Source organism: Elgaria multicarinata, chromosome 6 (assembly GCF_023053635.1).
Source record: "Elgaria multicarinata webbii isolate HBS135686 ecotype San Diego chromosome 6, rElgMul1.1.pri, whole genome shotgun sequence".
NCBI classification, from domain to species: Eukaryota; Metazoa; Chordata; class Lepidosauria; order Squamata; family Anguidae; genus Elgaria; species Elgaria multicarinata.
In genome coordinates this window covers 53010323-53024173 of record NC_086176.1, presented here as the reverse complement: position 1 = coordinate 53024173, position 13851 = coordinate 53010323, and the positions used below count along the sequence as shown (strand labels likewise).

The 13851-nt window shown below is 41.3% G+C and overlaps 1 protein-coding gene across 1 annotated transcript in view; it reads right to left on the bottom strand.

Annotated features, from left to right (window-relative positions):
- ERCC6L2 (ERCC excision repair 6 like 2) overlaps window positions 1-13851 on the bottom strand; it is a 57069-nt gene that overhangs the window by 27775 nt on the left and 15443 nt on the right. The window contains exons 7-10 of the mRNA XM_063129423.1: window positions 10595-10735; window positions 5821-5934; window positions 5544-5663; window positions 504-575 (exon numbers count right to left, since the gene is read on the bottom strand). Of these exons, the coding sequence (XP_062985493.1) occupies window positions 504-575; window positions 5544-5663; window positions 5821-5934; window positions 10595-10735 (447 nt within the window). The remainder of the gene's footprint in view (window positions 1-503; window positions 576-5543; window positions 5664-5820; window positions 5935-10594; window positions 10736-13851) is intronic.

The following is a 13851-nucleotide window of genomic DNA, read 5'->3' as shown; positions in this document are numbered from 1 at the left end:
GGGCTTACTTCCAGGTAAGTAGGTATAGGATTAAATCCTTAGTTTATCTAAAAGCTGCTTTATACATTGCACTTTTCCACAAGGAAAGCGCTTAAGGTTTTCATCAGTAGATCATCAGTAAATAATTGTATACACATCTATTTCATTATGTTAACATGAGAACATGTGAACATATGCACATGGAAACATGCAACGAAACAGCCAAACGTATGATGACATGAGATTAGGTATATACGATTTCCATGTTTTTCCCACACAAAAATGTTTTCCTAGTAGGAAATGTGTAATATTTCTATTAGGGAAAGTTGCTAGGGGAAGTTGCGAATGAAAATAAATGTGATTATTTTGGGTGCAGTTGTTTTTTTAAAAATTCAGAGAGTGATGTGGAAATTGGACAGAATGGACTTCTGATTTAATACATGCAAACCTGACATGGACCAGAAATTCGTCCATCCTTATTACACTCATTCGTCCATCCCCATTAAAATGAATATGTAGCTCACCTTGGTTGAAAAGGAAAAAAGAAGCACTTTATCCTTGTTTTTTCTGAAGTGATTAAAAAGTTTCTGAAGGACCTGGAAGAGAACCATGGAAAAGAGCATTGATTAAACCTCAGTTAAAATATACTTTCACACACACACACACACACACACACACACACACACACACACACAAAAAAAATACGTTTCCACTACCAATCGACCCCCCACCTAGTATTAAAACAGACCAACAAATGCAACCTATTCACTTCTTTACCAAGAAGAAGAAAAGGGAATCATTGGATTCTCACAAACTACAAACATAAGATACTAAATTATCAGATGTGGGTGCATGTACCTATGCACACCAATCTTGTAAAAAAAGAAGATGTTTTACAAAATATTGCTGTATTGTACAAAGAATCCTCTACAGGAGTTTGGTTAATGTCAATATAAAATAAAAGGCATGAAACAGACAAGGAAATGTGATTTTAACATAGTCAGAATGCAAGAATTTCAAATTGCACCATTGTAGCTTTATAACTGCCCATGATTTAATACTTTGCCTACAAGGCCATGACCGCACACCTATACTCTTTAAAAACCATCCAAATACTATAGCCATCCTGAACAGAGCTAACACTCTTTTAAACCTGCTGCACTACATGCAAGTTCAGAACCTCTTGGAACTTGTCTTTTCAAAATAATCAGTCGGCCGAATGCCCTTTCCTGCTCCCACTGTCCTCTGTTCTCTGTTTACAGTAGGTTCTGGCTTCCCAGACTTTGCAGAAACCTTGAAATGCCAATAATCCGCCCACACGCAATGTTCTTCTGGTAAGGAAGCAAATAATCCAGGGCATTCTGTATAACAGTGATACTGTTATTTTCAAAAGAAGCATATCCACATCTGGCAACAGTAATTCCAGAGACCCGGCAAGAAGCAAGGCACAGAAGGGAAAAGAAGAATTTTCTACACCACGTCTGTAGCCTATTCCCACTGGGCAATAAATATTTAAACAATGTTATTGATTTAGTGACAAATACTTAACCTCTCAATTTGTACAGATTTCCCCAAAAGCACAACATTCAAATGACAGAGGGAAATCTAGCTGATTAATTCTATAATGTCAGATAACATCTTGAATAAAAAGCAGCAATTGTACTGGTCCTAACCTACCCAGCAATGTACCATTATCCAATTACATGGTGAATTAAAGAGGCACAAACTGGAAATATTTGCAGAGCTTCAGTTTGCAGTTCAATTAGAAATTGTCATAGCAGCATCGTTTTAATGGGTAAAAGCATAAAGTCTTACCATTTCAGCCAATCATTTTAATTTCTTAAATGCAAGTAGGGTGTTTAAAGAATAAAAAGAGTTTTCACCCCCCCCAACCCTGCTACCATGTGAGTAATATATATATTCATACAATTAATTCTGGATATCCTGAAAATAAATCCACCTTGTGTGCTTACATAAAGTAAACCAATGTCATGCCATTTGGGAACTGTATTCCACAGCACAGTAGCTCACAGAAGACAAGAAGGATAAGGAATAAATAGCTTAAGATTGAGAAAGAAAACATAACTAATCCACGTTCAAATCAATTTCTTAAACAATAAGCAAAACATAAAAGAAAAGTGATGCAAATAAGAAGCAACCGGGTGCTAAATAATGGGTACACTTTGATTTAGGACAAAATGTTCATCAATAATAGACAACATCATGGCTTCATAATCTCCAGGATGTACTGCTATGATACACTTTATATGGAGGCGCCCTTAATCATGACAGACTGGCAGCAACCCATCCAGCCTGGTCATTGAGAAAACATCACAGCACTGCCCCAAACTTTGATCAGGTTTTCTGTAGTTTCCCAGATGCATTCTTGACCTATAAAGCTGTATTTACCTAGGAAACCAAATCCTCCAATATGTGAGCGTGTGTCCTCCTGACTTACATACCTTCATGTGTGGAGTCTGTACAAATAGTATTTGTCTACTGTTATAATCAGCTTCCATTTAATAGCATTGTTATCTGCTATTCAAGATACACATCTAAAAGTCATTAAATGAATTCTGTTACAGCTACAATCTAGAAATTTTAGCCTGACTGATGTATGCAAATAGAACAGTTAAAGGACGTTCATATCTGCCTTGTAGGAGAGACCTGCATCAAGAGTTAGGGACACCAGCCATTCTATTCCACTCTGCCAACACCTGGTTTCCCGAGTATTTCCCCCCAACAGTCAGTCAGCATTCTGTGACTACTGAGCATCCTCATTGGGCTTTGCTATTTTTTCCCCTTTTGGGGTGGGGTATACTTCTGCAAACCTTTGGGTCCCCATCAGCCTGCTAATAATTACATCTTGTGCATAGATGGTGCCGTTTTGTCCACTTGCAGAACTGGGCTCAATATTAGTATTTATGACTGCAAACTGGCATGCGTTGACCTAAGTTAAACTACAATGAGAATGCAACTGGACAGCAATTATACTGAAAAGTAATAGGGACACTACAGTTGAAAGAAGTGAAAAAGAGATTTGGTATATATACACAGCCTGATCTAAAACCCCATATTTATTTATTTATTTATTTATTACACTTATATACCGCTCCCATAGCCAGGGCTCTCTGGGCGGTTTACAGAAATTCTAAAATTGAGGTAAAAAGAAGTATACAAAATTTAAAACTCTAAAACACAGAACATACACACATAAAGCATTAAAAACCGATTAAAAACAAAACATGTGGGTAATTAGGATGTGCTGCCATATGCCTGGGCAAAGAGGAAAGTTTTAACCTGGTGCCGGAAAGATAGCAGCGTTGGTGCCAGGCGAGCCTCATCAGGGAGATTATTCCATAGTTTGGGGGCCACCACCGAAAAGGCCCTATCCCTCGTTGCCACACTCCGAGCCTCTCTCGGAGTAGGCACCTGGAGGAGGACCTTAGATGTTGAACGTAGTGACCGGGTATATTCACGTCGGGAGAGGCGTTCCGTCAGGTACTGTGGTCCCAAGCCGTGTAAGGCTTTATAGGTCAAAACCAGCACCTTGAATTGGGCTCGGAAACATACAGGCAGCCAGTGCAAGCGGACCAGAGCAGGTGTTATATGGCCAAACCTTCTGGCTCCCGAAATCAATCTGGCCACTGCATTTTGCACGAGCTGCAGCTTCTGAACCGTCTTCAAAGCATTGCAGTAATCTAACTTGGAGGTTACCAGAGCATGGACAACTGAAGCCAGGTTATCCCTGTCTAGATAGGGGTGTAGCTGTGCCACCAACCGGAGTTTGTAGAAGGCACTCCGTGCCACTGAGGTCACCTGAGCCTCAAGTGACAATGATGGGTCTAAAAGAACCCCCAAGCTACGAACCTGCTCCTTCATGGTGAGTGCAATCCCATCCAGAACTGGTAGAACACCCCCCATCCTGTCAGCGGAATCACCTACTAACAGCATCTCAGTCTTGTCTGGATTGAGTCTCAGTTTATTAGCCCTCATCCAGTCCATTGTCGCCTCTCCTGCTGAAGATGAAAAGGAGAAATAGAGCTGCGTGTCGTCAGCATACTGATGACAGCACACTCCAAAGCTCCGGATGACCGCACCCAGCGGCTTCATGTAAATTTTAAACAAAATGGGGGACAAAACTGACCCCTGCGGGACCCCATACTTGAGAGTCCACAGGGCTGAGTAATGTTCCCCAAGCACCACCTTCTGTATCTGACCCACCAAATAAGAGCGGAACCACTGCAGAGCAGTACCTCCCACTCCCAGCTCAGCGAGTCATCCCAGAAGGATACCATGGTCAATGGTATCGAAAGCCGCTGAGAGGTCGAGGAGGGAGTCACACTCCCTCTCCTGTCTTTCTCCCGACATAGATCATCATACAGGGCGACCAAGGCTGTTTCTGTGCCAAAATCAGGCCTGAAGCCCGACTGAAATGGATCCAGATAATCAGTCTCATCCAAGAGTGTCTGGAGCTGGCCCGCCACCACCCGCTCAAGGACCTTGCCCAGGAATGGAACATTTGCTACCGGCCTGTAGTTACTAAAATTTTCCGGGTCCAAGGAAGTTTTCTTCAGGAGTGGTCTCATTACAGCCTCTTTCAGACGGTCTGGGACCACTCCCTCTCGTAGAGAGGCATTAATCACCTCCTTGGCCCAGCCAGCTGTTCCATCCCTGCTAGCTTTTATTAGCCAAGAGGGGCAAGGATCCAGTACAGAGGTGGTCGCACGGACCTGTCCAAGCACCTTGTCCACATCCTCGAGCTGTACAAACTGAAACTCATCCAAGATTAGAGGACAAGCCTGAGCTCTGGACACCTCACTAGATTCAACTGCTATAACACTGGATGTTAAGTCCGACGGATGTCAGAGATTTTGTCCTGGAAGTGCCTGGCAAATTCATTACAGCGGCCCTCAGAGAGTTCTACAATGTCCTTGGGGCCAGCATCTAATAGCCCCCGAACAACTCTGAAAAGTTCCGCTGGGCGGCAGATTGATGAAGTAATAGTGGCCGCAAGATACTGTTTTTTTGCTGCCCTTGCTGCCTTTGAATATGTTGTATTATATGCACTTATCAGGAGTTGATTACATCCATCTGGAGCTCGCCTCCATCTGTCCTCTAGCCGTCTCCTATTTTGTTTCATCGCTCTCAGCTCTGGGGTATACCACGGAGCCGTACGAGCTCTACTCAAGAGAGGGCACTCGGGAGGAATCCTGTCAACCGCCCGGGTCATTTCTGCATTCCACAGGTCAACCAGGGTTTCAACAGGAGAGCCAGCCGTACCATAGGAGCTACGATATGCTTTTGATCCTCCCATGCAAGGAAAGGATCAACAGCTGGGGAGTATGGTGTTACATCATAATTTCTTTCACAAATAGTTTCTAAAAAAGAAAAGTACTCTATGGGACACCAAAACAATTGGTGTCGTTGCCATTTCGTAATGGCAATAATAATCTTGGAATTACGTTGTGGTGGAAATTTATCTTAAAAAGTTATGTTAAACAAAAGATCATTCCAATAATTGTTTGCTACACAAGACATACTCCACCTTCCTCTTTATTTACCTTCATCTTCCCACTATACTTTGGATCAGAAATAGTTTCAAAGGCTGCATCTTTGCTAAGTTGCGCAAAATCAGGAAATTTTGAAAACACTTGACTGCAGACTCTTGTGATGTGGGCCTCCTGAAATAAAAAATAAATCATGAAAAAGAAATGATGGAAGTAGGATATATTTTGGCATTTTTGTAATCAGCATTTGAAAGAAAGTGGAATTTGCCAGTAAGGTGTTTCATCGTCTCCTTCAAAACACTGCTGGCCATGAAGACTCAAGGAAACTAACCTGCTGTTTGCTAGCACTGTCTGTTTGTAACAGTGCAGCGTGATTAGCAATCTTACGAAGGACTGCCAAGTAACTGAAGTACAGCGCCTTCATCGTTTCACCATGAGCATTTGTCTGTAGAAATAGAAATAATTAGACTTTGAAAAAATCACAGCTTAAGAGCCATTTGACCTGAGATAGGTAATATACCTGTAACAGAATCTATAGCTTTGATTCCTTTTTTCTAAATGAAGTATGTTTCTGGATAAGGGAGAAAAGCTTGAATTCTATGGTACTAGAAATGTTCAGTCTTCTTAAATTCATGGTACATGCACCATGACATTCTGGTCCCTATAACCTTACAAATCAGAAAACCAAATGAAAATGTATTATAGCAATTTAGATCACTGCAGTATTGATCCCCCAACCTCACACACACACAAAAAGCATAAGATAGAAGGCCCACATTTCTTGTTTTCATTCAAGCACTGAATTCTTTCAACCCCGATTACAGATTATATATCCATGGATAATTATGCACCTTTCTGTACATAATTATTCGAGATTCTTTGCAAGAGTAAACAACTTAAATGAGAACCTCCAGAAATTAGAAAGGGTACTTTAAAAACCAGTACTTTTAAAGTTATAAACAATTGCCACCCTGGCCTTAATCTAAAGCCTACATGATGCCAATCACCTTTACTTTTTAAAAAATTAAATACAGGAGCAATCCTAGGGCACCTAGACATTGTCCCTGGCGGGGGGAGGATTGTTGAGTTTATTGGCTCCAAAGTCAGAGACAGAGCTCTGGCTGTGGAGCCAGTAAACCAGACTCCCCCCACCATCACCTACTCCCCTTCCCCTTCATATCCAATGTGGAGAGAACTGTGGCAGCTACCTCTCCGTGAGCATGGAGATGGAGAAAAAGGGGGCAGCCCCAGGAGGGGAGGAAACCGGGGAAGCTGCCTTACACAGCTTCCTAGGCTCACCCCAGCCTCCTTCTCTCCCACTCCAAAGTGGGAGAAACTGCTCATCTAGCAAAAAAATGCAGGGCAACCAGAACATGGGGGCAAGAATCACCTCTGTGCTCCGGCCACCCTGCATTACGATACTCGGGAGCGTTCGACTTTGGAGGCTGCCAATTTTCAAGATCGGATTGCGTCCTAAATTGCTGAAATTCACCTCTCTATTACACACATTCAGACTGTATGTTGTGTGCTGCATACACAACAGAAATTATGTAACAACCAATTAATTAAATAAATTATAATTATTTAATAAATAATTCATTTCAATGCTCTCATGCATTAAAAAGATTCTAAGCAGAAACCTAGCACATCAGGAAGTGGATGAGGTTTGAACCTTTATCTCTGTTGGGTTAGTTTCGTTTTGGTTTTACTTGCAAGAAGTGAAGTGGTGCCATCCACTCTGCCATTTCATTCTATTGCATGGGTAGACCAGGCTTCACATAAGGGCATGCAGTAAAAACTACAACGCCATGCAACACTGGCAATGTTCTAATAAACTTTTCATGTAAACATATCTTGGATGGAATTGACTGGGAACATTTTCCATATGTACTCCAGACCCATTAAACAAATGGGAACTACAAAGTTTCCCATAATTATTATGATTATTTACATTTCTACACCACAACATCACCAAAGCTCTCTGGGTGGTTTACAAAGATTAAAAACCATTAAAAAATACATTATGCAAAGTGTAAAACCATTTACCTAAAAACACATAAACAGGATACATACAGTTAGAACACACATATCTAAAACAATTTTAAACTATCAACCATAGGACAAACCCAGGACATGATTAAAAATTCATCATCTGCAGCCTTGGCTATGGAGCGGTATACAAATGCAATCATCATCAACATCATCATCATCATCCTGAGAGAAGTGAAAGGTTTTATCCTGGCACTGAAAAGGTAATGTTGGCACTAGGTGAGCCTTGTTGAGATCATTCCATAATGGCAGGGCGGGGCACTAGTTGTGCAGGAGCAGTGCCCAAGCATAATTTCCTTGGGTCAATACAAACCTGTAACACAGATCCCATTCTTTCCAGCCACCATCCCACCCACCCCCAAAGAATTAACCATTGTCTGTTGAAAAACTGGAGAACTGATTGGGTGTCCTTTGATTTGTTTAAGTATTTGTTTAAGTTTCTGGATACTTGATTTGTATAGCCAGACATGACAATATGGCTTAAATCAGGGGATATAAAGGTCCCCATCCAGCCCCTGTCCTTATCTCTGATCCAATCAGAGATAAGGGATTTCCTCTCCTCCCTCTCATGCTGCAAGTGTGATGTAGTGGCTAAAGTGTCGGACTGGGAATCGGGAGACATGGGTTCTAGTCCCCACTCAACCATGGAAACTCACTGGGTGACTTTGGGCCAGTCACACATTCTCAGCCCAACCCACCTCACAGGGTTGTTATTGTTGTTGTGAGTATAAAGTGGAGAGGAGGATTACGTACACCATCTTGGGTTCCTTGGAGGAAAAAAGGTGAGATATAAATGCAATAATAAATAAAATAAATAAGTGAGGCTTTACACAAGCCGCCATTAGTGGCAATGGAGGCTTTTTACAAGCTTAACTACAGCATGGGGGCATTGTGTGTATGGTGTGTGTGTGTGTGTGTGTGTGTGTGTGTAGGATGGGGGAGAACACTGCTTAGGAGGGGAAGGCTAACTCTACCCTCTGACATCCCTCCCATGAAAAATCACCCCCTCCCTGCTGCAATCAGGCTTTTTAAAAAACTCAGTTGCCACCAATGGAGACTTTTTTAAAGCCTGATTGCAGTGTAGTGTGTATGAGACAGATAGGGCCTGTTCAGGCAACATGCTAAGTCACGGTTAAGCAGCTAACCATTTTGCAGCAAATGGTTAGTGAGCATGTTTGGTTATGTAGCCACCCTGGTTAGGAATGGTTCACATGACATGCTAAGTCATGGTTTACATGACAAACGAAAGCCATAATGTTTAGCTCAAAAGGCTTAACCACCATGGCTTAGTGTGTTGCCTCAACAGGGAGGGAGATGGGTGGGGGGAGAGAGAGAACGAGAATGAGAATGAATGGAGTCTTGGAAATCACATTTGGGCCACATGCCAGCAATGAGGTGCAGCCCATGGCATATGCTTGCCCAGAACCAATTCAGTCTCCAGCCTGAAAACGGTTCCTCGTCTCTGGTGTACATGTATGTCTCTTAATGTTAAACAAGTGCACTGACAAATGCCCTGTAGACATTGCTTCCTGTCCCTGGGATTTAGTGCCATTTTTTCTATGCACTCTGCAGAGCACAGGCCTCTCATTTACTCCCATATGTTCTGAGGCTTGTCGGTCCTATTGGCAGCAGCAGCACCCACTGTTCCTTGGGGTTTCTTAGTTTCCCTGATTGTTATGATACTTATCCTTTCTTCCTGCAGCCAGTCAGCCACTCTAACCTGCTGGCTCCTCCTGCATGTGCATAGGACATGCCAACAGAAACTAAGCAACTTTCTCAGTGCTTGAGAGAGGACAATACACCAAACAGCACTTCAGTCTTCTCTGGATTGTGCCCCATCTCTCACAGCTGTTAACCTTGCTTGCTTTCTGTACAGCAGGTTAGGTTATGATCACTTAGAACTACTTCCAAGAGAATTCATGCCAAATACATATACTTAGGATTCAAGCTGTTATTATTTTTCACATATTTAAAACATATTTAACCTGAAACAACTCAAGGAGTCTCATCCAATAGCTTTCCAGTGCATGAGCATGATATCAACAACTGCATCAAATAACTACTTTCGTGGCCATGCCTGGCTGATTTGTAGGTGATGATTCACTGACCATTTACGTTGTGGTAGTTCCGGTGAGATAAACATGACAAAAATAAGTTTATGCATTTTATGGATCTTATGAGAGTACTGATAGCAAAACAGCATCTACTAGGATTCAGTCATGTAAGTTCTAAGAGCACACCTTAAAACATTCACTATTCCTTTAAGGGTGGGGTCATATTCCACAGTGACCAACTAGTCTGCTTTATAGTTAACTTCAGGTAAATGAATAGCAATCAACTCAAATATTTTGAGGGTACTGTTATATGAGCAAAATATCAGCCAGCAGATGAGTTCAATGTAATTTTGTGACAAAGATATTTGTCAAGGGAGCAAATCATTAATAAGGTGATACTCAGGTGCTAGACACTTACAAATATTGATCCCAATTTCAGATCACAGTGATTAGGGCCAGAACTAATTTGGGTTAGATGAAAAGCAGAAATGGCCATACTAAGATGTAAGCTGTGATTTCAAACCATGATTTTGATGGTATGGTACTATCCATAGTCTGTCGATTTGGATAACACTGCAAGCTGTGGTTAGTGAAAAACAGGTAGTGGAGAAGGCAGCTAATAAGAGATGGTTTGGAGGAGGAGAGAGCCCATGAGGATGTTCCGAACTGGCAAGCCATGGCTTGGCATTATGTCTGAGTTGCGTCCATGTATATGTTTTGGCTTCTTAATGTCCACTACATTTTGAGTAGCTCAACTTTAGTGCTTATTAAATCCAAATAAAAATATGAAAAGTGAATACTCAGAACTGCCACAAAGTGTTGGGAATCCCAAAGGAATCCCAAAGGTTGACAAAAGGATTGGCAGGTTCCATCCCATTATCCACCCACTGTCTATAGCCTTTTCCAGATCCATAAGCAAAAAGCTGGTGTGGAAGCAGAGTGACACAGATGTACATTGCAAAATGGAACTTGTACAACAAACAAGAAACAAAAACACCTTACTTTGTAACAACAATTCTTCCTTTTGTTGCCACTGTTGCAACTACAGGATTCACGTGCTCGTAGGACTAAGTCTACATCCTCTGTCTCCAATACGGCCTTATAAACTGCTCTCTGGAATTCTGTCAGAGAACAGTATATCATCTGGCAAGATAAAATACAGAACAAGATAAAATACAAACCAACACAAATTAAAATGTTGAAATATTATAGATGACTACAAGAAGAAGATGGCGAACTGTTTTAAATGAACTGAACTGTTATAAACCAGTGGGCTACTTTGTTGCTGTTACAAAATAAAGAGGTGGACTTTAGGACTATATATATAAAAAATGACCAGCTAGCATCTTACATTTAATTAACACAACGTGTTAAGAATATGACAGTTAAACTGCAGCAATCACTCTCAATTTTTGGCAGTATGAGCAGGAAATTGAGAGAAAAGGACTCAAATGCTGAACTGTAAGACTAAAGATTTTCGGTCGCTTGAAAGACTTAGTTGATATTTCCTGGCACTATTGTAGAGCACTAATACAGGCAGAGGAAATAAAAAGAAACAGCCTGTTTCTAAGATTGACATTCTGAATTGTTGGCGTAGGAGGGAGGGGTTCTGTACAGTGGTATGACAAACCTTATCCTTCCTCTCAAAGACCATGGGTGGCATCTCCATGACATCTTTTAGCCTCAACCAGCAGGATACAGAAATCCCAAGAACCCTTCTGAATTTAGGCCACCCACAAAGCAGCAGCACCATGCTGTGCTATAATAATCCAGTGCTATCTTGAACATATACTCACATTATCAAAAGAATGGGATAAAATAAAAGCTGCTAGATTAAAGGCAACCAAGTGACATTTCTGTTAATCTTCCCTTTAGAAAACACTATTTAGACTGCATTATTACAAGCTTTGGCTGAAAAGCAGGTATAAACAAGGAAGGAAGAGTAGCAGACTAATGTGTATATTTATTAAAAGTATGTGTGTGACTGTGTGCTCTCTAAAATGTAGTCTTGTGCTCATCAAAACATCCTAGCCAAGACAACCGAAAAGCATGCCTTCTTTCATGATAGTGATGCCAAGTCCAGACAGAGTTTTCCTTTTAACAAATAGTTCGCTTTTTACAATGAGCCGATCAAAGAAATGGAGGTATAAGAGCAAAAGGCTTTTGGCAGTCTTTAGATGTATTCATCTATACAACTCCAGTCCATTCAGAAATTTTGCATGGATATTGAAGAGAAAAAGCAGGCAAACTGAGCCACGCATTTTATTTAAGTGAGTCATTACAAATTGTGAACAGAAAATGAACGGTTGAATGTGAAATATCATTTCTCTGTAGGCCCATTTCCATATTTAAGAAAACTGTATATGAATGTCAAAAAGAGATGCTTACCTGTTGTTCTTCAAATAAGTTTTTTGTACAGTCACACTTAAGGGAATGTATCTGAATAGGCCTCAGGTCAGACTCTCTAGAAATCTTTGGAAGATTGAGTTCACTGACTCGCTCCCTACTACGCATGCCTACATGGGTGAAAAGTTGTCACGAAGATCATGATTTCATGCCACACAGCCATGACCCTGCACTGTAGCCATGGCCCTCCACTCGGCAGCAAGATTATTTCCTCTTAATTGAAGGCTACTTGAGATGGCCATAGACTTGGTGGAATGTGAAAAGATTGGATCCAGTCAGGGGACATTTTACATAACATAGCACTGAGAGAATACTTTCACCAACCAGCAAGAATAGTGTTGTGTAAAAGTAGGAGTGCATTTGTTGGCCGTCCAATAAGAAATGAAAAGAGAAATGATCTTACTAAACATGGCCTAGTTGTAACCACATAAAAAGGATAGCCACTAGTGCATGTCTAACATCCAAATAATGCAAACATTATTTGCCTTTAGATCTGGAAGATTGGGATGGTAGGAGATGGCAAAACTAGTGACAGATGGAACTGAGAGATAATCTGATTAAATTGAGAACCTGTCAGAAGAACGACTTTTCCTTTGAAAAATTACAAATAAAGTGGGTCTATGTACAAAACAATGGGTCTGTTCAGACAACATAGTAAGCCATGGTTAGGCTGCTAACCCTTTTGCAGGAAATTGTTTGTGAGCACATTTAAACCGCGGTTATGTAGGCACCATGGTTAGGAATGGTTCACACAACATGCTAAGACATGGTTCACTTGACACACTAAGCCATAATGTTTACTAACCACCGTGGTTTAGCATGTCATCTGAACAGGGTCAACGAGTAGTATCCAATGGGGAGCAATCACTAACGCAAATTATATTGCACTAGAATAAACTACTAGTATAAACTATTACTAGGGGAATCAATGCACCAACTTCCACTTGAGTAGTTTATGCTAGCGCAACATAATTTACGTTAGTGGATGTGCCCTGTTGGATACTGCCAATCAGTTCACTCACTCTGGAGGGGATGATATGAGGACTGCTAAGAGAGCAACTTCGCAGGACAACAAGTAGAATTTTCACATCAAGAAAACTAACACAAGGGACAGATCCCATTATGGATCTGAAGAAAAATGGTGAGAACATATAAGCAGTAAAAAGGTGATTGACTCTGATCAAAGGCAGGTAAAATTTGGTATAAGATGAGGAGAGGCTGGCATCCTTAAATGAGCAGTGATGATTAAGAACATGTCACAGATTCTGAGATTATTTGGGATTCATCAAAAACAGGTTATGAACCATTGGGAGATAGAGGACTTTCATGTAGAAGATATACTATTAAGACCTCTTAGGTGTTCTTTAATGAGGGATGGAAAAAGGACTATGCCCAGAGATGGGAATGTGGAAGTAAGACCAAGCCCCCTGGCTGGTTCAAAAGCTTTAGTCCATCAGAAAGAGGACAAGTAAGTCCTCCAGATTTTCAGGAACCACCACTGCCAAGACCGCATGTCAGCTAGCATTTTAGGAATCATGGGAAATGGTGGGAATGCATAGCAAAAACTGAAAGACCATTGTATAGTCTTTCAGACTTTGTATAGCAAGGACATACGCTAGTGACTCAGGTTTACCAAAGATCTACAGATCAGGGCCTCCTAGTTGTTCCTTCGCCTGCACATGTACATCTGATGGCAAGCAGGGAGAGGGCATTTTTTGCACTGACATCCTGCCACTGTACTCTCTCCCTCTGCCCCAGCATTAGAGGCTTCGCTCGTATCTCATTTCAGTGTTCTACCTCTTCAGAGACAGCACCTGCGACTCAGGCATCTAAAATATCTGACTTCCAAGACT